Source organism: Accipiter gentilis, chromosome 12, assembly GCF_929443795.1.
Source record: "Accipiter gentilis chromosome 12, bAccGen1.1, whole genome shotgun sequence".
NCBI classification, from domain to species: Eukaryota; Metazoa; Chordata; class Aves; order Accipitriformes; family Accipitridae; genus Astur; species Astur gentilis.
The window spans coordinates 9,104,039-9,129,142 of record NC_064891.1 but is presented as its reverse complement, the minus strand read 5'-3'; the positions used below and the strand labels follow the sequence as shown (position 1 = coordinate 9,129,142).

The window sequence follows — 25,104 nt, the reverse complement described above, 5'->3', positions numbered from 1 at the left end:
GCTATGGCAAGGACCTAGGGGCAGCTCTGGGCCCTGCGTGAAGCCCTGCTTTGGCTGAAAACCTTCTTTTTCAGCTCAAAAAGCACTGCAGTGTGAGGAGAGGCCGCTCCAGGGACCCACACAGGCTCCTGCAGCCCCATCGGTGAGCCCCTGGCCGGGAATGGGGAGCAACGGCCGTCCCGGTGCTGGTGGCCCATACGGTGCCACGTGTCTGGGCCGACACATGGGGAAGTCTCGTCCCGATGCCCAGGTGAGGAGCACAGCCCCGAGGGCCAGGGGATGCCAGCGGAGAGGACATGCCTGGTGAGGTGAGTGTCCCAAGGTGGCGACCGAGAGGAGCTGTGCAGTGGGACCGGGGCGCTCAGATCCTGGGGATCTCTGGTGCCAGGTCCCTGCAGGGTCCCTGGGGATGGAGGGACAGGCGGGGGTCCTGTCCCTGGCTGTGGGAGGAGAGTCACGGGGGCTGCCGTGTCCTGGGGGCTGCCAGGGCGGAGCGGGTGCGAGGGAGCGGTTTTGTGCTCGGGGCATGTTGGCTTTGCCCCTCGTCCTGCTGGCCAAGGGACGGGGAGGGTGGGTGCCTTTGGGGTGAAGGAGGGGTCCCGGTGCACATCCCTGGGGTTGTTCAACCTCGATGGTTGTTCCCCCGTGGCTGTTTGTGGGTGCAAGGGGGCTCTGGGGGGGGCCCACGGTTCCCGTTCCCACAGCGCACCCTGAGCCAGGGCCAGGCAGGTTGGTGCTGTGCATTTGGGGGGCAGGAGCAGGTGCTGCTGTGGTCAGGCCCAGACCCCACTAGCACTGGTGCGGTGCTGGCCCCAGCCCCAGGGCTGCCGGTTGTCGGTCTGTGCCGCCGCTGCTGCATGGGGGTACTGGGGGTTTTCAGCCAGCTCCTGGCTCTTGCCCGCTCTCCTGGGGAGAAGTTTCTGGTGTCCCGTCCCCATGTCTCCCTCCCCTCCCATTGTGGGTGTGTGGCACCAGCGAGATTCTGCCGAAAGCCCCGGGGAGGGGCCGGGCAGAGCTGCCCATGCCCGGGAGGCAGCAGGTTTGCAGGGGCAGCAGCTCTGGGGCTCTTTGGTCTCAGCTGTGCTGCCGGGAGCTGATTGTCCCATATCTCTCCCTGCGCAGGGACGGACACAGGAGCCCTAGGAAGAAGCACAGCTCCAGCTCAGTAGGGCTTTCAGGTCAGTTGTTTGGGCCCCCACATGTTTTCCTTTCTTTATTGGTTTAGGCTCCTGTTTGTTTGCAGGTCCAGTTCCAGGATGGCTCCAGCTCGTTTGCAGCTCCAGGTGGGTTGTTTCTGCCCCTGTTCATGTTGGCTCCCCCCTATTTTCAGCTCCAGCTCTGGCTCGTTCACACCCTCAGCTCGTTTGTTTCTGCCTCCATTCATTTCAGGCCCAGCTCCATCTTCAGGTTGGTTGTTTCTGCCCCAGCTCATGGATGGCTCTGGCTTGTGTTCCAGCTCCAGTTCATCTGTGGCTTCAGCTCATTTGTTTCTGCCCTGGCTCGTGGACAGCTCCAGCTTCCAGCATGTTATAGACTCCAGTTGGTTTCAGCTTCAGCTCATGCTTGTTAAAACGATCTTGGCTTTTGGCAAGGTCGTAAATCAATCACTGTCATGACTTGCATATGAATATTAAATGTCATAAACTGTACAGGCAGTAACTTGTGTTTATTGTTCAATCATTGGTCGGGGACACCCCTTGAATAAAGAGTCTCTGGGCGAAAAGGTGCTTTTTGCTTCGGGTTTTCAACTATCTCAGACGTTTAATTCGGCCTGGTGCATGCTGGCCTCCCAAGCTTCAGGGAACAACGCGACCTGCCCACCCAACACCTCCCCCAGCCCCCAACACCCACCCCCAGCCCCCAGCCCCTCCCAACCCAGGCTCCTACACCTCCCACCCACCACCCAATACTCCCCCCACCACCCAACCCAGGCCCCCAGTGCCCCAACGCCCAACGCAGTTCCCTAACATCCCCCAACTCCCACCAACGCCCCTCAGGCTCCGGCCCCAGCAGCAGCCCCCCGAGGCTCCGTTTCTGATCCCAAACCGGCGGGACTCGGGCTCTGCTCCAGCCCCCGGCCCGGCCCCACAACCGCAGCCCCGGGGCTCCCTTCTCCGCCCGGGGAAACGCCCGGCTCGGGCCGGGACCCCGCGGCTCCCCAGTCCCCGGCGGAGCCCCAAGCCCCGCCGCTGCCGGGACGGGTCCGGGGGCACCGGGCGCTGCTGGAGAGCGAAGGGGCCGGGGGGACCGGCGGCGGGCGAGAACGAGGACGGGGCGGGGGGCGCCGGGCTCCGGCCCTGCGGGCTTTATTCCGCGCGCCCCGCCGCTCCTCCGCCGGCAGCACCCCGCGGCCCCGGACCCGCCGGGGGAGCCCGGCCCGGCCGCCGCCGCCACCGCGGGGGAACGAGAGGAAGGGGCCGACAGCGGCCGCCGGGGCTCAAATGTGCTCGGCCCCGCCCCGCGCAGGCGCCCTGCGGCCCCGCCCCGCCGCACCTGTGCCCGCCCCGCCCCGCGCGCCGAGGCCCCGCCCAGGCACGCCGAGGCCCCGCCCCTCCGACCCTCCTCTTCCGCCGCCAGACCGGCGCCGGCAGCGACCGCGGTGGGCGCTGGTACCGGGTCGGGGGCGTCGGGCGGGACCCGTCGCTCGGGACGGAGCTCCGGCCAGGCCCGGCCGCTTCTCCGGGCCGGTGAGGCCGGACCCGGGCCTCGCGGGCGCGCGGTGCCGGCGGGCGAATCCCGGCCGGGCGGGGTGTGGGGCCCGGGGCTCTCTCCCGCCCCGGAGCCCTGAGCCCCGCCTGGCCCTCCCCGTCCCGGCGCCGCGGGCAGGAGGAGCCGCGCTCCGGGGCTGGGTCCGAGCCGGGAGCGGGGCCCGGCGGCCCAAGTGCCGCCTCTCCCGCTCCCGCCGGGGCTCTGCCGGGGCCGGTGTCCCGGAACAGGCACCGGCGGCTCCGCGCAGACGCCGGACGAGGGCTGGGGCTGCCCCGGCACCGTCTGCCCGGGTCCCGCCGCACTCTCCGACCCCCGGGGAAGGGGCCTCCCGGCTCCTCCCGCAGCGCCGTCTGCCCCCGGGCCCTCCACGGGAACCCGCGGGGCTGGGGCTCTGCTGCCCGGCCCCGCAGCAGCGACGGGGGCCGGTCCCGAGCCCCCGAACCCGGGGCCGGGTCTGTCTCCCGAGCCCCCGCACCGGGCAAGTGAGCCGAGCCCGGCCGCAAGCCCCCGGAGCCCAGGGAGGCCGGGCTCGGTCGCTGCCTTCCAACCCTCCGGCTGCCCCCGTGAGCCCAGTCCCGGCCCCAGCAAGGCAGGGCTCGGGCTCTAGTCTTCAAGCACTGACATGAGGGATGTGGCCTGAGCCCCAGCACGCAGGACTTGGCCTCCAGTTCCCACACCCCAAACTGGCCCAATTAGCCTGGATTGAAGCCCCAAAATGGGCCAGGTGAGCCTGGTTTTGAGCCCCAGAATGCAGGACTTAGTCTCTCTTTTCAAGCCCTTAAACTGCGCCTATGGGCCTGGTTTCACACTCCCGAAACACAGGACTTGGTCTCTCTTTTCAGAAATCGGCCAAATGAGCCTCCATTGAAGCCCTGAAATGCCAGACTTGGGCTCTGCCTCTGAGCCCCAAAACACAGGACTTTTAGTCTCTCTTTTCAGAAACCTAAAATTGGCCCAATGAGCCTGGTCTGAAGTCCCAAAACGCAGGACTTGGTCTCTCTTGTCAAGACCTTAAACTGCCCAGATGGGCCTGGTTTGACACTCCCGAAACGCAGGACTCAGTCTCTCTTTTCAGAAACCCCAAACTGTTCAAATGAGCCTGTTTTTTGAGCCCTGAAACACATGACTTGGTCTCCAGTTCCCAAAATTGCCTGAATGATCCCGCTTCTCATCCCAAACATGCAGGACTTACTTAGTCTCTTGTTCACGAACCCAAAACTGGCCAAACGAGCCTGGACTGAAGCCCTGAAATGCCAGACTTGGGCTCTGCTTCTGACCCCCAAAACGCAGGACTTTTAGTCTCTCTTTTCAGAAACCTGAAATTGGCCAAATGAGCCTGAAGCTCCAAAATGCTGCACTTGGTCTCTGCTTCTGAGCCCCAAAACACAGGACTTAAACCTCCCGTGCCCAAAATTGGCTGAATGAGCCCGGTTTGAAGCCCCAAAACGCTGGATTTGGTCTTCTGTTCAGGAACTCAAAATTGGCTGAATGAGCCTGTACGGAAGCCCCGAAATGCTGGATTTGGGATCTGCTTCTGAGCCCCAAAATGCTGAACTTGGTCTCTCTGGACAAGTCCTTAAACTGCCCAGATGAGCCTGGTTTTGACACTCCCACAACGCAGGACTTAGTCTCTCTTTTCAGAAACCTGAAACTGGCCAAACGAGCCCGGTTTGAAGCCCCAAAATGCTGGCCTTGGTCTCCGCTTCTGAGCCTCAAAACGCAGGACTTATTCTCCAGTTCAGGAACCCCAACTTGCCTGAGGGATCCTGGTTTGAAGTCCCCAAAATTGGCCGAACGAGCCCAACTTCACACTCCCCAAACGCAGGACTCAGTCTCTGCATGAAGCCTCGTGTCCCACAGACGCTCGACTCCCGCTCGGCTTCCGACCCCCAAAACAGGGGCCTTGGCCCCCCACCCGCCCCCGCCGGCTTGTTTCCAAGGCCCACGCAGCCGGGACTCGGGCTCCTTCCCCCAGCCCTGACCAGACGGGGCTTTGGCGTTCCCGGGCCGGGGTCTGACCCCACGACTCGGCTTCTGGAGCCCCCTGGAGTTACTGTCCTCCGCCCCGAGCCCCTTCTCCATCTCGCCAGCCCGGCTCCCGCTGCGGCAAAACCCACGGCTGGGCCCGGTTCTCGGCCCCGAGCCGGGGCTCTGCTGCTGAGCCCCACAACACCTCCGCCCCGCCCCGCCCGTGCTGTCGGAACGGGCCCAGGAGCCCCGACGATGTTTTGGGACTGGCCGGGGGCCAGGCCGCTCCGCACACGGCTCGGCTCCAGTCGCCCGCCGGAACGGAGGGAACCGCCCAGAACCGGCCGGACGACAACATGGTGGCCGCCACACGGCAAAGCTCCCTCGGCCCCGCCCCGCGCATGCGCGTTGGGGCCCCGTCCCGCCCGGGGGGAGGAGACCGAGTTGGGGGCGTGGTCGGCGAGAGGGGCGTGACGAATGGGCGGGGCTTCTCATCAGCCGCCGGGGTCCCAGCGCCCGCCCTCTCCCGCCGCCGGTATCACCGGGGACGCTGCGTTCAAACCGCGGCTGCCATTGAGTCTCAGGGGGGTGCGTGGGAAGAACCGCCCACGGGGGATCCCCGGTTCCAGGGGAGAACGCAAGGCCGAAATTGCACGGCCCCAAGCCCCGCGGCCCGGCGCAGGCGCACTCCGCCCGCCAGCGCTGTCATGGCGGAGAAGGTGCAGAAGAGGTGAGTCCCGGTTCCCTCCCACGCACACACTGGGACGCGGCGGGGCCGTATCCCCCGCTCCCCACGCATACTCCCCTCAGCCGTGTGTCGTCGTGTGTGTGTCCCCGTCCCCGTTCGCGTCCCCACGGTTCCCCTCACAGACACCCCCCCCCCCACTCTCCCACCCTCTTCCCGCAGCGTGAAGATCGCCCCGGGGGCCGTGGTGTGCGTGGAGAGCGAGATCCGCGGGGACGTGACCATCGGTAAGGGCCCCCCGCCACCCCACTACCACCTTCACCCCTACACACATCGCCCTCCTCTGGGGGGGGGCTGTCGTGGGGGTCGTGACCGGCCGCGGGGTGACCGTGGGTTGTTCCTCATCAGGGCCCAGGACGGTGATCCACCCCAAGGCCAGGATCATCGCCGAAGCGGGACCCATTGTCATCGGGGAAGGCAACTTGATCGAAGAACAGGCGCTCATCATAAACGGGTCAATTGGAAGCTGGATTTTTGGGGTGGGGGGTTGTTCCCCAGTACAGCTTTGGGGTGAACGGTGTCCCTCAGCGCCCGGGTGGATGGGGAGGGGTTTAGTTCAGGGTCCTGTGGTGATGTTCCCGCACTGGGTTTGGCAGAGGTTTGGTGTTTTCTGAGCTCTCTCGACAGGGATGTCGTGTCAGTCTTGTCAAATGTGAGCTTCTGCTTACAGCTCTTTAAGGAGCAGGGCATTAGCTGAAAAACTCTAGGGAAGTAGAATTTAAAACAAACAAAAAAACCCCAACAAACTTCTGTGCTTTTGTGATGTGCGTGGCGCTGTGGCTAGGGAAGAAGTCCTCCCTCTGTGAATCTTTCTCCAGCTGACAGAGGAGGAGGATCCTAATCCCGACGATAAGAGACCCTGTGCAAGAGCAAGGGGTCTCATAAACCCTGACAGCCTGGCTGGATGGGGTGGGATATACATAACTTCAGCCTCTCGCAAAATTGAGCTGCCCACCAGGACAGCATCTTTGTGATCTCAAAACTCGAAATAAATTGTTCCTGTCTTGCAGGTATCCAGAAAATATTACACCAGAAACTGAAGAGGTGGAGCCCAAACCAATGGTCATTGGCACCAACAATGTTTTTGAAGTTGGGTGTTGTATCCTTGCTGCGCAGTGAGACAGGCTGTCTGACGCGCCATGCTTTCAGATCGGTACAGGGGGAAGCATGTGTGGGCCCTGTCAGGGTTTCAACAGCCCGGGGCTATTTAAGGTGCAGGGTGTTGTTTTGAAAATGGTGTTGGGTCTTACCTTCTGAAATAAAAGCAGAACATTTCCCAGTTTTCTTTAACATGGACCTGTAGATTCCCAAGCAATGAAGGTGGGAGATAACAATGTCATCGAATCCAAAGGCAAGTCTCAGCTTATCATCTTGGCCCTTGTGAGGTTTTGCTCTTGTAAATGCAGGGAGCAGCTGGGTTTGTCTTGCTGTAGCTGAGGCCGAGCTGGAGCTTGTCACAAAGCTGTGGGTTTCACCCAGAACCCACGTGTGGTACTGCCTCGGTGGGAGCTGGGTTAGGCTGGCTCTGGCTCCTGGTGCTGAGCAGCTTGTGATGTTGATGTTTGGTGGTTTAACCCCACCGTGGGCACGACTCTCAGAAGGATTCCTCTCTCCCTCCGGCAGCGTTTGTCGGCAGGAACGTGATCCTGACGAGTGGCTGCATCATCGGGGCCTGCTGTAACGTCAACACCTACGAGGTGATCCCCGAAAACACCGTCATCTACGGGGCCGACTGCCTCCGCCGCGTCCAGACTGAGCGGCCGCAGGTGGGTGCGACACACGGGTGACACGCTGTCACCCTCCCTTCCTCTACAGACCACCTTCATGGTGGCAGCAGGGCCGCTGCCTGACCTCCCCTGCCTCTGTTTCCAGCCCCAGACGCTGCAGTTGGATTTCCTGATGAAGATCTTGCCAAACTACCATCACCTAAAGAAGACGATGAAGGCCACCTCCACTCCTATCAAGAGCTGAGCTCCTGCTGCTGCTGGTGGCCAACTGGGGCTTTTATCTGGTCCTGCGAAGCACTACATGGCCCTGGGAAGCAGCCGGTCTCCTCGTCCCTCATTCCATCTTTGAAAAAAAACAAACCCGTCTTGTTTATTTGTGTCCTTTATTTATATTCCACTGAGCATCTCGGACCAGCTTTGGATCCGTTGCCTCTCGCACACTAACTCTATTCTACGTGCTTTGTTTGGGGAATAAAAATGTCACCTGCTTTTCTCTCAAGGGGAGGAACTGCAGTTCTTTTGGGGTCAGGTAACGTGCTGGACCCTGCTCGTACAACTAATGACAAGGCCTTTCCCTTGCTCCAGGGCCAGTGTCCCTGCCGCCATCCCACCTCCCCGCTCCTTCCCTGGCCTGCCGGCAGAGGGAGACGGGCCCACGCCGGGGGAGAGCCGGGCTCCTGGGAGAAAGGGGTGTCCTGGCCCCGTACCCCCAAATCCATGCGGATGGTGGGGTGGGAAAAGCTCCGGGGCCGGTGTCGTGCTCTCTCCCCGGCTGCCTCCTGCTCGGCTTCCCTCCCAGAGGGTCCAGAGCAGAGCCGAAGCTCCTCCACTCGGCTTCCCTTCTGGAAAGCTTCGGATGCGTCTAAGCTTCCCAGCCAGCCCCTCAGATTCCCCAGGGATGTTTTTCACAACTTCCCCTTCTATCCTTGTAAAGCACAGCCCGACGTTTTGTCTCGGCGCAGAAGGAAATCGATGTTGGAGCAGAAATGCCTGTAGGAAAGAGAGGACAGAGAGAATCGGGAACTGGAACGCCAAGTACCAGCTGGGCTGTAGGACGTGGGTTTTTGGTTTGGGAGCGGGGGTTTCAGGTGGGGCAGACCAAGGCACAAAAGTAGTGCAGCGCCCACCGGAGCTGATCGGATTTTCTCCCTGAGTTCAGTTGCAGGGATACCAAAAATAAAAACCTACCATTTTTTGGCTTCGTGACTCCAACCCCAGAGTACAGCGCTGTTGGGAAACGGCAGCTCTTCCCTAAAACTGACTACAAACAATGGACATTGTCCCGGCCGCCACCACCTCTCCAGCCCACCCGAGCGGCCCCAGTCAAAGCTTTTTGTGGAGATGGTCATGGAGGGGGGGAGGGAAGAATGGGAGATGAAACACGTCTCTCCTCTCCAACTTCTCCCCTTACTGAAAGATAAGGCAATCTTTTGCCGGGCATTTACCCCAAAAGCAAGAGGCTCCAGCAGATTTGGGTAACTAGATCGGTCCCCGCACTTTCGATTCCCTCTCAGGGCCACTTGCCCTTGTAGCCAGACACTTCACGCTCCCCCAAATCCACCTGGCATGGCTCATTTCTATCTCCCTCCCAGCCCGAGAGGTTCTGCTCTGTAAATCACCGCTGCAGGGAGGCTGGAAACCCTCTGCTCCAAGGTGGTGGCAGGGCTGAGTCCATGCCAGCAGCCGTTCGCAGCTCTGTTTTGGCCGCTGAGTTGCAGAAAGGCAAGCCGTGACCTTAAACGCCCGTTCGGTACAAGCCCTCTGCCATCGGCAGGATGTCCTCAGCATCACCTCCGGTCCACACATATTGTGTGCGGGCAGCATCTGCTCTGGGCACGGCCGCTGGTCAAACTCTTTTCACCCCCAAGGTCTCCGGATCACGTTGCTCCAGAGCTGAGCCCGGCCCTGTGGGACCACAGCCCCATCCATGGGGATGTGGTGGGGCTGGGATCAACCCAAAAACAAGATATAAAATCAAGTAAGCCAAATACAAGGTCTAGCACAGGCTCACCTAAAGCCCAGCCTAAGCAGGGTGGGAGCTTAAATATAGTGCTGGGGCCAGGTGGGGAGGGGGTGTGGGTGGCTGGGACCCCAGGTGGGGCTGGTTGGGGTGATGAGCCCACATCCCCAGCTCTGTATCTTGTGTCCTCAGCATTTGTCCTGTATCCCCAACCCTGTGTCCCAGACCGTACCCCATGTCCCCAGCCTTCTGTCCGGCATCCCCAACCCTGTGTCCCGTGTCCCCAGCCTTGTGTTCTGTGTTCTCAACCTTCTGTCCCATGTCCCTGGGACTATATCCCGTGTCCCTAGCCCTGTCTCCTGTGTCCCCAGCCTTCTGACCCGCATCCCCTACCCTGTGCCCAGCGTCCCCAGCCTGTGTCCCGTGTCCCTGGGTCTGTGTCCCACATCCCCAGCCTTGTGTCCTGTGTCCCCAGCCTTCTGTCCCATGTCCCTGGAACTGTATTCCGTGCCCCCAGCCTTGCGTTCTCTGTTCTCACCCTTGTGTCCCACGTCCCTAGGACTGTGTCCCATATCCCTAGCCCTGTACCCAGCCTCCCCACGCTGTGCCCCACGTCCCCAGCCCTATACCTCCCCCCCCGCGCCCCACACCGTCCCCAGCCTTTCTCCCCAAGACCCCCCGCCCTCTCCCTCCCTCCGTCCGTCCGTCCCTCCCCGCTCCCCTCCTTCCCTTCCCCGGCCCCCTCCGCCCCGCCCCGCCCCGGTCCGTCCCCCCTCGCCGCCGCCGCCGCCGCCGCCGGCCAGCCCTTCAGCACCGCCCGCCCCGGACGCGGCTGCCGCCGGCGGGACGAGGAGCCGGGGCCGGTCGCACCATGAGCAGCCTCCCCGCCGACCGGGAGGGCGGCCCCGCCGACACCGGCCTGCCCGAGGAGGAGGTAATGGGGGGGGGGGGAGATCGGTCGGTTTGGGTTTTGTTGTTGATTTTTTTTTTTTTTTTTTCGGTGAGGGGAGTCCGGTAGCCCCCTCCCCACCCACGATCGCCACGCACCCCACGCTGGGGAGGGGGGGGGGGGGGCTGTCGGTTTGCGCGGTCCCAGGCAGGCGGGGGTGCTGGCGCGGGAGGGGGACACACACACGGAACCGTATCCCCCCCACCCCACGGGGGTCTCCCCGCAAACACCCCTCCGCCTACCCCGGGAAGAGCGGCGGGCGGAGGGGAGCCCCACGCAAGACACGCAGCTCCCCGGGGGTGGGTGTGTGGGTGTGTTGGGGGGGGGGGGGCAAACCAGCCTCACCCCCAGCCACCCCGGGGCCGGTGCTGGGTGCTGCTGAGGGTGGCTTGGAGGGGGTGACGGTGGGTCCCACTCATCCAGTGGGCTTTGCGTCTCTTTTCCAGCGGGTCTCACCCCAAAGACGGATGAAACCCTCTCGTCCCCGCGGGGAGACAAACCCCACAGCCCTGCCACGGGGACCGGAGCAGGGTTTTCTCTGTCGCAACTGCAAAGTTCCTGGTTTTGCCTGTGACCTTGAGATGGGAATCTGGATTTTGGGAGGGTGAGAGCCGGCAGACGGGATCCTCTCCTCGCCTTTCACCCGCCGGGGGCAGCTTTGGCATGTCCCCGCCGGCTTTTGGGTGGTGGGGTCCCTGGTTGATGGATAACGCCGGGACGCACCGCAGCTCCGCTCTCCTGCCGTCACCTACCTTGATTTTTCTTTTTTTAGTCCGGAGGTGGTTCCAGCCTGAAACTTCCCAAAGTTTCTCAAAGTGCTCCAATAATGGGGAATTTTCTTGCCAGCGGCCTTGCTGGGCTGCTGGGTCCTTGCAGGTGATGCGGTGATGCGGTTCGGACAGGCATGGCGGTGGGAGACGTCCACGGAGGCCCATCGCCTTTCCCAACGGCGCAGGACGTGCCGTGCCCTCGTCCCGCTCCTGCTTGGATTTGGGGAGGGGGGGAACGAGGGGCCGGCCATCGCACTGCCAGCCCTCGGGGACCCCCTGACCTTGCAACGCAGCTCTGCCCCGGGGGGGACGGCTGCGAGGTGCCAGGGTCCCCTGCCATGTTGGGGATGCATTAGGAGGGCGATGGCCGCTCGTGCTTGCGTGCCGGGCTCCTCCAGTGCCGGGCAGGTATTTTCCCTGCAGGAGTTTTATCCAGTCCTGGCTGGAAGAGCCAGTGCTGTCGAGTATTTGCTTAAGCACAGGCAAAGGGGGTTGCCTAGTTACTGTACCCTACCTCCCTGGGGCTCGCCTCCACCCCCCCCAAAAAAAGAGAGAGAAGCAGCACCCATCCTAGGGAGGAGATCAGTCAGGGTGCTTCCGGGTGGGACAAGCCCCCCGTTTCAGCCCTGTTCCTCTTGCCTCTTCCCTGGGTGCTCTTGGCACCCCAGGGTGGTCTCCCCCTCAGGAGGGACCCCTTGGTGCAGGGGAGCTGTGGGCCCGGGGGGGGTTCACCCACAGAGGAGCCTGGCAGCGAGGCGGGAGGGGCAGAACGATTTGGAAAGGAGGTCACGTCGCTTCGGCCGGGCGAGAACGGCATGTAAAAGGCTTGACGGAGGCCTTATTTGGTAGCGGAGCAGCTCTGGAGAGCCCGGCTCGTGGCCCTCGTCCCCATCCCATGCCAGATCCCTCATCCCCAGGGGAGTGGGGCGTGGGGAGGGGATCCCAGGGACAATTTCGTGGGGGGAAGGTGCCCGGTGAGCAGCTAAGGTTTGGCCCGTGGCCCCTGCGTCGCATCCCCCCCCAGTGCTCTTGCTTCCTTTCCTCCTTTAAGTGTGGGGTCTGGAGGATTTGGGAACAAGCCCTGGGGTGGGACGTGGCCAGGCGTGACCCCTGCCCCTGCCCGCCACTCCTCCGCTCTGTTGCAATCTCCCATCTGCTGCTCCCTTGGCTTCTCACTGGCTTTTCCTCCGCCGCTTCCTCGTTCCAGCCCCAGCAGCTCCGGACTTGCTTTTCCCTGAGAGCTGCTCCTTCTCCTCCCGTCCTCTGCCGGACGTTTGGCTGCCGGTCCGGAGAAATGGCTACGGGTGGGTGGTGGAACCGGAGGCTGAGCCCGCTCCTCCCGCATCCCCGGGGCACGGGAGCCAGCATCCCTTGGCCTCAGCCTTGTTTACATCGGGGAGTTTTGCGGGTTGATGGCGTGCGTACGCACGGCTCGGGAATCTAAACCCGGCCGAAGAGGACGCTCCATTAGTGAAGAGAGTATTTACGCAAGGACAAATCCCCGTGGGGCTGGAATGCACCCTGCTGCGGGGGAGGCAGCACCCCGCTTTGCCAGGGAAGGAGGTGGGGAAGGGGGGGAAAGCTCCGCTTGCCGTATTTTACAGCTCAATCGCAGCCCCGTGCCATCGCCTTCCTGCTCCCACCGGGATCCAGCTGCCCAGCGGTGCCTCCCCGGCAGCGGTGGGCAGTCAAGCGGCTAATCGGCTGGTAGAGAATTAAAGCGAGCCCCTGCTGAAAGGTGGTGGACGGGGAGCTGGGGTTGAAGGAGGCAATTAAATGCCTCGTGAATGAATCACCTGGACGCCTTCCGCCTCTCCCCTCCGGCCCCCGGCCTGTTAACGTTTACCCGGGGTTGGTTTGCGCAGGGGAAGGGGAGCGTGACCGTGCCGGCGGGGCACCCAGCATCCCTCGGGGCGCCACCATCTCATGGGGGTCCAAGGCGTGCAAATGCCTGCTTACCTTTGGGAGACAAACCCGACTTGTGGCTTCATGGGAGGAAGAAGAGGAGGAGGAGGAAGAAGAGCTGCCGGCGTTCCGCCATGGACTTCTCCATGCTGAGGCCATCCTTGAGCCATGGTCTGGAGACGCCAGCCACCTCTTGGTCCAGGTCCCCAACAATTCTTGCATGTCCCCAGCCCTGACCATCCCAGCAACCCCCCCCAGACCCTCTCCAGCATTCCCTTAAATTGGCGCCAGACGGGATGTGGTATTTCGGGGACAGCAGAAGGTGATGGTGGGATGCAGAGGAGCAGAGGTGAGAGGGACGGGCCAGAACTTGGATGGAGATGGCTTCCGAGGGAGAGGAGAGTGGCAGAGGCTAGGAGAAGACTTTCTGCAGGGACAATAAAAGCCAGGAGGGGCCAAACCAGGAGTGAGGTGGCAAAGATGGGATCCAGCGGCCCTGGCAAATGTGGGAGCTGTGGGGCGCAGCGGCAGGAGCAGAGGAGGACCCTGGAAAGGAGACATCGTGTGGTCCTGATGCGATCCTATAGCTGTCGTCCTCGCTGAAGGAAATCAAGGTGGTGGTCACCTGCGAGGTCCTGCGCCCATGGCCAGCAGCTTCACGGAGCCAACATAGGTACTTCTGACCTGGAAGAAACCTTTGGTTTCACCCCAAATTGCAACAAGGAGAGATGGAGGAACGCTCCACCAAGAAGAAACTCTGAAAAATGTCTGCGCTGCAGAATTGAAACAAAACACCGTGGACTGCCCTAAACTGGGGGTGTCTGGGCTGCGGGAATCCCACCGCCATGCTCGAATGCCCTTCGCTAATCCTTGCTCGGGAGCTGTAGGTCTGGCCCCGTCCCACAAGACGCTTGGGAGCACACGTCTCGCCTGATCCACCTCCAAGAAGGGGACATTTTTCCCTATGGAAGAGCATATAGCTGCCTGCTGGCCAGCAATTTCTCTGACAAGATTTCCCCCCCCACCCCCAGTCAAGAGCAGGATTTTGCCCTGGGAGCGTTTCTGGTGGAGGATGGAGGCTGAGCCCCTGGGATCTCTCGGCACAGGAAAGCCTGGAGCAGCTCCCTGCGGGCTGAGGCTCCTCTTCCATTTAAGGGCAGGAGTAATATTTCCGCCTAAAAATCTTTCCCTTGGCAAAAGGATATCCGTCCAGCCTGCTGGGAATTATCCCCGAGGACGCTCCCTTTCTCTTGCCAGTCCCACCTCATTTTAACACAGCCCAAATCCTCCCACCTGCTCATTACCCAGCCCAGCGAAAGGACGCTGTTTACATAGGACCTACTCAAACGTCCCTTCGGCTGGGGTACGCCAGCCCGCCGGCACCCTTTTGCGGGGTGCAGATGGGGAGCACCCGTGACCTCGTATCTCCTCCCTCACCCTCGGCCCCCAAACATCCTTCTGGGGCTGGAAACCAGCTGGGGGATCCTTTGGAGCCCTTCTCCCTCTCCCGCTCGCCGCTGTATAATTTTACGGTTTAAAACTTGGCCGACCCATGTTTGAACTTTCAAAGAAAACAAGTCATTACCAAAGAGAAGGCTTTCCTTTGCGAGGCTGAATTTCAGAGGGTTTTTCAGGGTCTTTTATCTCTCCCATCTCTCTGCTGCTCGGCTATGGGGCTAAACGATCCGGCAAGCCGGGCTTGTAGGGGTTTGGATTTCAGGGACGCGGCAAATTGGCGGCGGGTTCTCCCCCAGAGCCGTCTCTGACGCCTCTAGTGTTCCACGCAGCTCCCTGGGGAGAGGAGAGGTGGGAAGCCAGCGTGCCAGGGAGGACTGGAGGGATGATGGAGGCGGAGGGGACCGCAAAGGGATGCTCAGCCTCCTCAGGAGGCAAATCCAGCTGGGAAGGTGGATGAGCCAATTGCCTGGATAGCAGCTGTGCTCAGGTGGACCTGTCTGAAGAGGAATACTTCTTTCTCCTAGGAAAGGCTAAATTTGCCTTATTTACGTTGAATTTCAGGGGTGCTCCTCCGGCTGAATCCCTCCCCAGCCCTTGCCAGGAGATACTTGAGTAGAGTCTCCAGTGCAACACTGAGCGCCTTGGGATGCTCCAGCACCTTCTGATCTTGGAAGACAGGCAGAAAGCTGGCGGGGGGTCCCCCAAGGTGCCTTGGTGGGTGGCTTCCAGCCCACTGCCAATGGTCCAGCGGAGGGGACAGGCTACCAGGCTGTGCCTAACTGCAGCCCTGGCTCTTGAAGGGGTGAGGACATGCCTGCGCTGATCCCAGCCTGCCAGAGCTCTCAGCATCCCTCTGGGCAAGGCCCTGAGCATCCTTTCCTGGCCGGAACAGGCCTCGCTTTCCAAGAGGAGTCAAGCGCGGGATGGCCGTCGTATTTTCATGGCTGGCTTGTTTTCTGGCAGTCCTCACGCACCCAGCGATGGGTGCCAGCAGTGATGGGTACCAGCAGCAGCGATGGGCATCACCAGGGCTGTTGACACAAGCGCCATGAGTACCTTTTGTCATTTAATAGATATAGGTCAGCCAGAGGTTTTGTTACACAAAGCAGGAATGTTTGCTGCTTCCAGGCTGGGAGATGGGCTAGATAGCTTATCTGCAAGAGAAAGAAGAACTGTCAGCAGAAGAATAGGCCCGGGCTGGCTGTTTCTGGCTGTTTCGCATGTCTCTGTCCCAGGGAATGGAGCGGGCAGGGTGCTTGGCCAAAAAATAAAATAATAATAAAAAAATAATCAAGGTTTTCCCCTCCTCCAGCTTGGCACTGGGGTGGGTGACCTTAGTCTAGCCCCTCTGGACCAGCTCTCACAAGGCATTTGGATGCCTGAAAAAATAAGCTACAGCCACCAAATCCCCCAGATTACCTCCCGGTAAAATGCTACAAGAGCAGCAGGAATGGGGCTGACTCACAAGCAAGCCTGGAGCTGAGTGGGACAGAAAGACAGGGACCCGATCAACACTGGCACCGTCCCTGGGTGCCCCAGCAAGAGGCAGAGCTCGTGGGTGATGGCGGGGGGGTGGGGTGTGTGTGTGTGTGTGTGTGTGTGTGTGTGTGTGTGTGTCAGACACCCCCCCCCCCCCCTCATGGGGACAAGCAAGGCTGAGACCAAGGCAGCACCTCCCTCCTGCAGCGAGGTCTGAGCCTAAATACAGCCCCAGGGCCATGGGGAGGGTGGGGGGGTCCAGGTGGGGCCAATCAGGGCCCTCGTCAGCCCCCCGCCAGCCATCACCAAAGCGTTTGAATGAGATTTTGGGGATGAGGAGAGGGGGACTGGCAGCAGGTCTAGCTGTCGGTCTCCTGGCCCACATGGCTCCCCCGGTTACGAGCTGGTTGTAAAGCAAAACCATTCCAGCATGGGTCTTGCCCAGGTGGGGTTTGCCCGTCCCCGAGGAGCCCCACATCCCTGCCTCGGGGTCGGTGGAAGCAGGGTTTCTGCAAGCTGCCCCGGCTCTGAGGATGCTGCACCATGGCAAACATTAGATCCACCCAAAAAAAGTTAAAACCCCTTAAAAGGTGACTTTTATAAGTAAGGGACAGGCTGCTAAAAACCAGCTCCCTCCAAAACTGGGCCATTCCTCCAGGAGGCAGAGTCGGGGTTCGCTTCTCCCCATCCTTAATGAGCTGCTGCAATTAAATGGAGACAATAGGCATTGTCTGCAGAGTAAGGGCTCTGCTGGGGATGCCAGGAGAGATCATTTTTGCTGGACTGGGGTAGGAAGGCGCTGGGATGCTGGCAGCTTTTTTGACCCAGAGAGCGCTTGGTGTGGTGAGGATAAGTCTCAGTTACCTTTCCGTGATGCTTTAGCTTCTTGCTCTGCCATCACCCGAAGGATGGGGACGCCCCTCCCAAAAATGCCACAACTTCCACATGTGGTTCAAGGCTTTTGTCTGCCCACGAGGTCCCCCTCGGGCTGGCATCGTCCCTCTGGCATGCCACCACCTAAGGCTGTGGGAGGTGTGGGGTATCCCCAAGTTAGGGATGAGGAAAGGCCCCCAGGAACCTCCTTACTTCTTTTTTAGGTGAGGACGCTCTTTGTCAGCGGGTTGCCTTTGGACATCAAGCCCCGGGAACTTTACCTGCTTTTCAGGCCCTTTAAGGTATCAGACTGCGGAGGGGAGAGGGGGGCTGGAAGTGTGTGGCTGGCCCCCTGCCCCATCCCTGTGTCCCCTCCAACCTCGGTGGGATCTGGGAGCTCACTGGTTTCACCCCAAAAAAGTCTAAATTGGTCATTTTATTCACAGAAACAAGCTTCTGAGCCTTTTCCCCCGCAGTAAACCATAGGAAAATGGCATTGGGCACTTTGATTGCACCGGGGTTTTAATTGCATGTTGACTTGCACCCCATTTAGCAGCAGCAGCACGTTGGCTGCAAACCTGTCCAGCCTCTTCGCCCTGCCAGACCTGCAGCTCAGACACCGGCTCTTTTCAAACACGAAGGATAATATTATCGGGCATCCAGCATCCCTACAAAAATCCAGCGGCGGCCAGTCCCTGCACCGGTGCTGAGCCTTGGCGAGCTCCCCCCCAGCCCGGTGCCCACCTGATGCCCCCCCCCCAGCTGTAGGGCTGCCAGGTGATGGATGCCGGAGGTTTCCCTCTCTCTGGGGCAGCTGAATCGTGGGGATCTCCACCAAACACCCTTTTTTTATTCTTTTCTTGCAGGGGTACGAAGGATCTCTCATCAAACTCACCTCCAAACAGGTAGGAGCTGCTCAAAATGGGGTAAGCATCCCACGCCAAACTCCCACCCTCCCCCAGCATCACCGGTCCCCGGGGTGGGGGGTCCCCCCTCTGCTCCCCGCCAGCGTGATTGATGGTGCCTCCTCTCCTTCCTCTGCAGCCCGTCGGCTTCGTCAGCTTCGACAGCCGCTCTGAGGCGGAGGCGGCGAAGAACGCGTTGAACGTGAGTGCGCCCGACCGGCTCCATTTTTTCGGGATTCCGCCCCCCCCCCCCCCTCATTTCCCCATCCCTGGATACTCTCTGAATTCCTCCATCCTGGGGACGGGCATCTCCCGCACCGGCTGGCCCCACCGCATCCCCATCCTTCCAGCCGATCCCCATCGGCTGCTTCTCATCTGCATCTTCTCTCCTGGGGGGCTGCATCCCTCTCGCCTTTCCCAGGGCCATTGTGGGGGGCCTGAACCCTAAGGATTAGAGCCTTAGATATGAGTCAGCAAGAGACACCCTTCCCAGCCTCTCCTGTTTCTTCACTGGGAAAAATCCCAGCTAAAGCTGTAAAAGAAAAAGCAGATTTCTCTTTCCTTTAGCAGCTCCCTCCTACCTCTGCGGAGTTAACCTCCTGAAAACAGTCACGGGGAGAACCGCGTGGAGCCGGTTCTCCAATTCTGCCCCGGGTTTTGGTTTGTTTTTTTTTTATCATCTCCCTTGTCTTCCATTTTCAACGTAAAACTTTTTTTTTGGCTCCGCTAATCCCTCTGGATAAGAGCTGGGCCGCACGGGATGCTGACTGCCAAATATGGTGCCGATGCTAAAGATGCCGGAGGAATGCGAGCTGCCTCAGGGCCCGGCAAATTAGCTCATTTCAAGGCTGGAAGTTGAAAAAAAAAATTAAATAATTGGGACTTATTTTTGCCGCGGGGCCGGCACGCGGCAGTGCTCGCCCACCCGCCGTGCCTCCTTCCCTCCTGCAGGGCATCCGCTTTGACCCCGAGATCCCCCAGACGCTGCGGCTGGAGTTCGCCAAGGCGAACACCAAGATGGCCAAAAGCAAGCTGGTGGGCACCCCCAATCCCAGCACGCCTCTCCCCACCGCCGTACCTCAGTTCATCGCCCGGGAGCCCTGTAAGTACCAGCCCTGGCTCTCCCGATGGAGCCCTGCGCGGTCCCCCTGACCTGCCACCACAGCAGTGCCAGCGGGTTTTGGGGTGGCAGGTGCCAGGGGTTGCCCCCATCCTTGTTTCGCCTCGGGAAAACACCTTATTCAGGCAATTTGGTGTCGTGCAGAAATCACGGGTGGACATAGCGATGCCGGCTCCCCGGCTCGGGATGCTGGAGGGAGCAGGGGTGCCGCGGCAGGGGGTGGCAATGGGGAACGCCAAGGTCCAGTTGGAAGCAGCAGAGCCTGCTTGCTGCAAGCGCAGTGGCACGTGCCGGCCGGTGGCCAAGGGTCCCCACGGGGGTCCCCAAAAGTGTCTGCTGGCACTGGAGAGGACCCAGGGGCAGGCAACAGCTGGCTCAGCACAGCGCATGGGAGCGGGATGAACCCGTGGTGCTGCTTCACTGCGCCGGGCAGTTTCCCAGTCGCGGCTGGGGGTCTCGGTGGAGACTTCGGCGACGTCATGCCGTAAGCGTGCTGTACCCGTTTCCGCTACTGGAAGATCATTTCTCACGCGGGCGCCGGTCCGTTGTCTCGCTGCTGCGCAAGGGCACGAGCCGCGTGCTCTCTGTGCCTGCCGATGCCAGATCCCCCGGGGTAATTAAACCTCTCGGAGATGACGAACCCAGCCTGGCCTCCCCCAGCAATGCACCCAGTCCCACAGCATTGCTTGCCACTGGCCGAGCCCCGCGTTCTCCCAGCGGGCAAGTTCGCCGTTGGCTTTGCGGGTCGGCTCTCGCTGGTGGCATCAGCACGCCGCACTTCTCCGGGGGACGCTCTGCTCCCGCTCCCGCCTGCTTTGGGGGGAGAAGGAAGGACCAGGGGTGCCGAAAACTGGCACGCGGCGCGGCAGGGCCCGTGGCCCGGGGGTCACCGTTAACTCTCCTTCTTCTTTTCTTGCAGATGAGCTCACAGTGCCTGCACTTTACCCCAGTAGCCCTGAAGTGTGGGGGCCATACCCTCTGTACCCAGCGGAGTTAGCACCTGCTCTACCTCCTCCTGCTTTCACCTATCCCGCTTCGCTGCACGCCCAGGTAATTCAGACCCATCCACCACCACTGCCGCTCACCCTCCCAGAACCACCCCCCGTCCCTCCTTTCCCCTCGGTGCTCGCCGCACCACTAACCTCTAGCCAGCTAACAGGTGCTCACTCCTCTCCTCTCCTTGAGATTTAGGGATGGCACCCAAACCGAGCTGAGCGCTAGCAGCGGGGCGGCACGGGCAGCACTGCCTGCCTCTCCCCAAACACCTCTCTCTGCCTTCCTATCTTCACTCTCGCCCACGCCGGGGGCAGGCGGGGAGGGAGGGAGGGATAGGGGATGCTTGCCGGGGCTGAACCGTCCCCCCCAAATCGCTCCCGGCACCGAACGACCTGTCCAGCTGCTGGCGCGGCTCAAGACGGGGGCTCCTGAGCCCCCGGCCGCCCCTCAAGCATCGCTGGGATGTGGCTTGCCGGGACGCGGGGTGTGAAGCAAAGCGACTCTGACGGGGAGGAGAGAGCAAGCGAAGCGCAAATGGACAACCCATCTTTTATTGACGAGGCGCGCTCGTCACAAGCGCTTTTCTGCTGGCTGCCACCGCCAGTGGCCCCCGATGGCAGCACGTGGCTGTTAAAAATTAACCACCTGCCCTGGGAGAAGAGCGGGGAAAAGAAGAGAAGTGGAAATGGAGGTGGCAAAGGATTTCTTTGCAGTGCCAGCCTTCGGGATGTTTGCCAGAGCGGCATCGCGGGGATGCCAGGAAGAGACCCTTGCCGTGGTGGGGGCAACGGGCAGCTGCCTCCCCAGCAGCCATGCCGGATATCATCCTGGCTTTTGCTCCTCACCGCTGGCTCCGGCTTGGCGGTGAGCAGGAGGAAACTAGTGTACGGAAACAGATTTGCTGGATAAGCCACATCTGAAAGGCTTTTGGTCCTGGCCTGCCAGGATTGAGCCGGGTTATCCGGAGCCGCTATCACTGGGAGCCAGAGGCAGCTCAGGGCTGGTTGGAGCAGGAGGGCGAGGAAAAGCTCTCGGCATACAAACCAGCCCCAGCCTTTGGATGAAACTCCAGCTTTTTGGGCCCTGCTGTTTATAGGAAGAGCGGTGGTAAATATTATTGCAGCTACATACTTGCCTTGTCAAATTAACCACTAACAGGCAGCACCTGCACTGCTCAGGAGGCTGGGGAAATGGCCGGCGAAGGAAACGGAGGTGTAAGGAGGCTCCGAGGGCCCCCCAGGAAAACCCAAGCTGAGATGTGATGTTAGATGCTGTTAGAAGAAACATTATCTGCCACGGTTATAGAGCTGGTGCAGCGGGGACCGTGGCACTTTTGCTGTTGCCCCTGGGTGCTGCAGTGAAGCAGGCAGCGTTCCCCTGCTGGGGGCTGCAGCCGGTCCCCGTCCCCCCTGTGCAGCCGCCGGCGTTGCAGGTTTGTTGGGGATCACTGGAGATAGGTGCCACCACCCAAACTGGAGCTGGTCGCTGCAGGGTGGCCTCCCCGGCTGGATCCTGCAGAGAGTGGCAAGATGGTGCTGACCTGGCGTTATCCAGCAGAGCACCAAGCGCCCACAGGCAGGCTGGGAGAGCCGTTGGGTTTTGGCGTCTGACATATTCCCCCGCTCTGTCTCACGTGGGCTTTGCAGGTGTTAAGAGGAGATGAGCGCACGTCATGCCTGGTTGAGACCGCGGTGCTGCTGTCCTGGCTCATTCCTGCTGCAAGCAGTGATGCCGGGGGCTGCGCTCAGCCCCAACCAGTGTTATTGTCCGAACTGGAGCTGGGACGGCTGTACTGTTTCATTCCACTTCCCTCCGTCCTCTGCCCAGGGAAGGCTGGAAAAGGGGAGCCCAGAGGCAGCCAGCTCTTGCCAGGGTGGGTGGCCACCACCCCTCTCACCCTGTGCCCCTCTTGTCTTTGCAGATGCGCTGGCTCCCTCCTTCCGAGGCTGGTTCTCAGGGCTGGAAGTCCCGTCAGTTCTGCTGAATGCCGGGTGAGTGCTGCCTCTCTGCTCCCGTCCTCCTGCGCTGGTGTGGTGGGCTGGGGGCCACCTCCGCCCTTACCCTGAGCTCCCCCCGCCATGGCTCTCGGGGTCTCTGGCAGCTAAGGGTGAGTGTCCAGACCCTTCCAGCCACTTTCTGGCAGACACCGTAGGTCCGGGTGCCCTCCGTGTGCTCAGGGAGGGGATATCTCTGCCACCATCGACCCCAACGCTTTCCCAAAGTTCCGGGGCTAGGAGGGAAAGGCAGGTCTGTGGTTTGCCAGCCCATGCTGCTGCAGCAAGTGGAGACTGCGTGCCTGAGGGGTGTAGCGATGGCGTGGTCCTGCAAATGAAGGCAGCAGCAGCAGGGCCGCCCAGCTGAAGGCAACCTCCTCCTCCTGGTGCAAAACAAACATCTCATTAAACCCTAATGAAAACTCTCCTGGCAGCCTGGGGTGGCAGGGCTGCCAAAACAAGAAGCCTTGTGTTACCAAGTGCCCGGCTGCCTGGCAGGAGGGAGGGGGCTGGTTCGATGACACCTGGAACCTCTTTGGATGGAAAAAGCCTCGCAAGATAAAGCTCCGCAAATAACTCAGCCTTTCGTGGATAAACAAAAGGGATTCAAATGGAGGAGGGGAAAGAAGCTCGGGTGATGCTGACCATTGCTTGTCCCATGACCCCAGCCTGCCTCGACTACCCCAGCTGCCATCCCCCCCGACTCTGCCGATGCCTGCCGGGAAGCCTCTTGTGCCACGTCCGCACCCACCTGTGGAAAAACCCCAGCGGATCCAAGGAGGTGGCAAGGCTCCGGCATTGGCTGCCTGTGCTCCTGTGCCATCACTCTGCCTGTCCGCCTGGCACGTGCAGCCCTGTGCCGCGGCCACGAGGCTCGCTTGCCAGGGGAGGGGAGGAGGACCGGCCATGGCTGCAACCGACTTGAGACTCAGATCTGTAAAGCATTTACTGGCTATTTTAGGTCCAGCAGCTAAAAATAGGGAGTGGTGAAGCTTTGAGAACCAGCGTTTCTTCCAAAATACGGAATGCGCCAATGTTTCCAGCTAAAATGTAAGCAGAGCAGTATTTAGGAAAGGGAGATGAGCGAATCCCTTAGAACAGGTCCACCTGCCCGCAACAATCCCAGTAGCCACAATGGGTGGTGAGGATGCAGGTTCGAGGACCTCCCGGCTCCCCACCAGGCTCCTCCAGCCCTGAAGGGGTACGGCACAGCCCAGCGAAGGGTTTTGCTGCTGCCCTGGCTCTCCCACCTCCATCCTCCCCGTATTTGCCGCGTGGAGCCCATCAGGACAGGGTTAAGCTGGAAACTGTCCCTTTAGGAAGCACTGACCCCGTCCACCGCAAAATAACCTCTCCCCACAGCACACCGACCTCAACTCTTGACTGCCAGCTGTCCCTGCCAGCGTCCTTAACCCTCCGCTGTGTCCTCTTGCAGGTCTCAGGTGTGTGATGGTGGCCTACAGTCAGTCTTGTGGGTATTAATGGAGTCTTCCAAGGCGGCTACTGGGTTGGCGTGCTCTCCGCATAACCACAGTGTGCTGGTAAGGCTGCAGCGGGGCACCCGGCTGGGCCAGGGGGACGCGGCCCCTTGGGCTTTGCTGCTTTGGGGAGGGGGTAGAGGGGTGAGGAAGGCAACACGATGTCCCTGAGGAAATGGGCAACGAGGCAGGCATGTCCCTGGGACTGATCCCTGCAGGGTGGCATCGCTGCTCCCGCTACGGCACGGCACGGTGCTGGCACCGAACCACGGCTCTGCCATTCCCGCGTTTATCCTTGTTATCTGGGGCGAGAGTTTCGACAGCCGAGGAATGCCTCTCAGCTTTGAATTACCCCCGGTAATCTCATCTTGCTGCTGTCCTCGCTTCCTGCCTTGGATCAACAGAGACTGAATTCCTCTTAAGTGCAAAATTCAACGCAAACTTAACTCTCAGCTTCCCAGCTGGTGCCTCCTCAAGTTAAAACCCCAGGGGCTACAGTCATCGGGAGGAGCAAACTGGGACCAGTGGGGTCCTTCCTCTCTGCCCGGCCAACCGCCCCTGGGGTACTGACAGCCCCGGCTCTCCACGAAGGCATTTCCCACCTTGCCCTTTCCCGGTTAAACAACTGTCCTTGGAGCACAGTCCCAGCCTGGGCTGCTCTCCCTTCCTCACTCCGTTTCCAAAACAAGCCTTCCTCTCCCCGAGGCAGCGGCACAGGAGCTTCCCCACAAAGAGAGATAAACCACAGTCCCTTTTCCACTTTTCCTCAGTCCAAGATTATAGCAGCTTTTTTTTAATCTTTTCTTTTTTTTTTTTTTTTTTAAACACCTCTCTCTGTTGTTGCAGGCTTGAAAAAAAAAACAAACCTCACACAAGTTTGGATTCCTCCAAGACTTTCCCACAGCCTCTATCACACATCTGCTCTCCTAGAAGAAAAACGAAAAGCATACCTAGTAATAATGTTTTCCTCTTTTACACTGTATATTTGTAAGAAAGAGTGTGTTACTTCTGAAAGCATGGTTTGACAGGCATTGCTGTAGCGTTTGAAAAGTCTTTTCAAACAGAACCATAGGAAAGCAGACTACAAAAAAAGCAAAACGAGAGCAAGTATTTTTGTACCAAACCTCCTAAATAGGACAATCTTACACTGGGTCGGACCACAGGTTTTGTGCTTGATTTTCAAATGCGTGTAATTAAGAGCGTCTATTCCCCCCGCCCCATCAACTGCATGTCAAAGGCATGATGTTCACGTGCGCGCAGATGTCGAGACACACGTTTCGGGTTGGTAGGAATTGTGCTCCCTCTGGCAAAGGAATTGTGCTCCGGATGTGTTGGCAAGACATCTGCGGACACTTACAGTATTACCGTTTTCTTCCCAGTTGTACCAAATGACAACGAGGCAGGACAATCAGAAACTTTCTTATGGTGATTTTTTTTTACCTTAGGGCTATGTTAATAGCTTGCTGAGCAAAGCTTCGGCTTGGTACAACGGCTCGGATCAGGGATGGGCAGAAACAGCCTGCACATGTAGCAAGGTGACAATTTGCCTCCTCCTCCTGTCATGACTGCTTGAAGTTGTTACGGGCAACGTAAACTGCTGTATGAGAGAAAAAAACAAACAACCCTCTGTTCACCAGCTTACTCGAGGTAGGGTGCGAGTCCCTGAGTGGGCCGAGGGGCTTAGACATGTGCCTACCGTTACGCCAAAGCGCTGGGCTGAACTGGGGTTTTAGCGTCAAGATTATATGCCGACCTGGTGGCTCGCTGTGTAGCATTTCCATGTTTCCATGTGCAAAGACAAGAAGGGAGGCTGCTAACACCCTTGGGGCAGTATCTGTAACCTTTACAGAGATAGCGTACCAGCAAAGAGACTGCTTGATATACTAGTTTCTCCTTCTCCTTGCTCCAGGAGGAATTTGGAAAAAGAAAGAGCAAAGCAAACCAAAACAAAACCTCCAACAGATTTCAGTTTCTTGCAAAAGGAGGCACAAAACTTCTTTCATTGCCTTTCCCCCCACCCCATCCCTGCTGCAGAGCACACCGAGCTCAGCCGCTGCCCGGGCTTTGC

General features: G+C 60.1%; 4 protein-coding genes and 2 long non-coding RNA genes across 15 annotated transcripts in view; 3 read left to right on the top strand and 3 right to left on the bottom strand.

Moving 5' to 3' along the window:
- The window catches only part of BTC (betacellulin), a 67,213-nt gene that overhangs the window by 5,689 nt on the left and 36,420 nt on the right, over nt 1–25,104 (top strand). For 4 of the 7 annotated variants that reach the window (XM_049815381.1, XM_049815380.1, XM_049815379.1 and 1 more), the window contains 3 exons: nt 75–308; nt 1,123–1,178; nt 1,390–1,807. Coding sequence is in view for 1 of the 7 variants with exons in the window: in XM_049815379.1 (XP_049671336.1) it covers nt 75–307 (233 nt within the window). In the remaining 6 variants the exon portion in view is untranslated. Of the gene's footprint in view, nt 1–74; nt 309–1,122; nt 1,284–1,389; nt 1,808–25,104 lie in introns of those variants that run through there. The other 3 variants (XM_049815377.1, XM_049815378.1, XM_049815376.1) reach the window with 3 other exon arrangements.
- DCTN6 (dynactin subunit 6) lies at nt 5,149–7,648 on the top strand. The gene is made up of 7 exons (XM_049815384.1): nt 5,149–5,407; nt 5,585–5,649; nt 5,771–5,876; nt 6,433–6,521; nt 6,726–6,773; nt 7,046–7,188; nt 7,295–7,648. The coding sequence occupies exons 1-7, from the start codon at nt 5,385–5,387 to the stop codon at nt 7,391–7,393; spliced, it is 573 nt and encodes a 190-aa protein (XP_049671341.1). The 5' UTR covers nt 5,149–5,384; the 3' UTR covers nt 7,394–7,648.
- Nucleotides 7,747–13,192, bottom strand: LOC126044948 (uncharacterized). Of its 2 annotated transcripts, XR_007507834.1 has the most exons (4): nt 12,788–13,192; nt 10,811–12,660; nt 8,338–9,093; nt 7,747–8,139 (listed from the first exon to the last, which is right to left on the bottom strand). It is a non-coding gene; the product is annotated as an uncharacterized LOC126044948 (long non-coding RNA). The 2 variants fall into 2 exon arrangements; XR_007507833.1 differs by having other exon boundaries at nt 10,811–13,192.
- On the top strand, nt 9,929–23,100 carry RBPMS (RNA binding protein, mRNA processing factor). The gene is made up of 8 exons (XM_049815383.1): nt 9,929–10,043; nt 16,768–16,845; nt 17,410–17,448; nt 17,588–17,650; nt 18,400–18,550; nt 19,488–19,618; nt 21,486–21,555; nt 22,994–23,100. Exons 1-7 carry the CDS (start codon nt 9,981–9,983, stop codon nt 21,546–21,548), a joined length of 588 nt encoding a protein of 195 aa, XP_049671340.1. The 5' UTR covers nt 9,929–9,980; the 3' UTR covers nt 21,549–21,555; nt 22,994–23,100.
- On the bottom strand, nt 13,266–17,577 carry LOC126044949 (uncharacterized). Of its 2 annotated transcripts, XR_007507836.1 has the most exons (4): nt 17,439–17,577; nt 16,535–16,693; nt 14,319–15,345; nt 13,266–13,417 (listed from the first exon to the last, which is right to left on the bottom strand). It is a non-coding gene; the product is annotated as an uncharacterized LOC126044949 (long non-coding RNA). The 2 variants fall into 2 exon arrangements; XR_007507835.1 differs by lacking the exon at nt 17,439–17,577 and having other exon boundaries at nt 16,535–16,771.
- Nucleotides 24,549–25,104, bottom strand: part of GTF2E2 (general transcription factor IIE subunit 2) — a 35,043-nt gene continuing 34,487 nt past the window's right edge. For both annotated transcript variants that reach the window (XM_049815371.1, XM_049815374.1), the window contains exon 9: nt 24,549–24,633. The gene's annotated coding sequence lies outside the window, so the exon portion shown is untranslated. The remainder of the gene's footprint in view (nt 24,634–25,104) is intronic.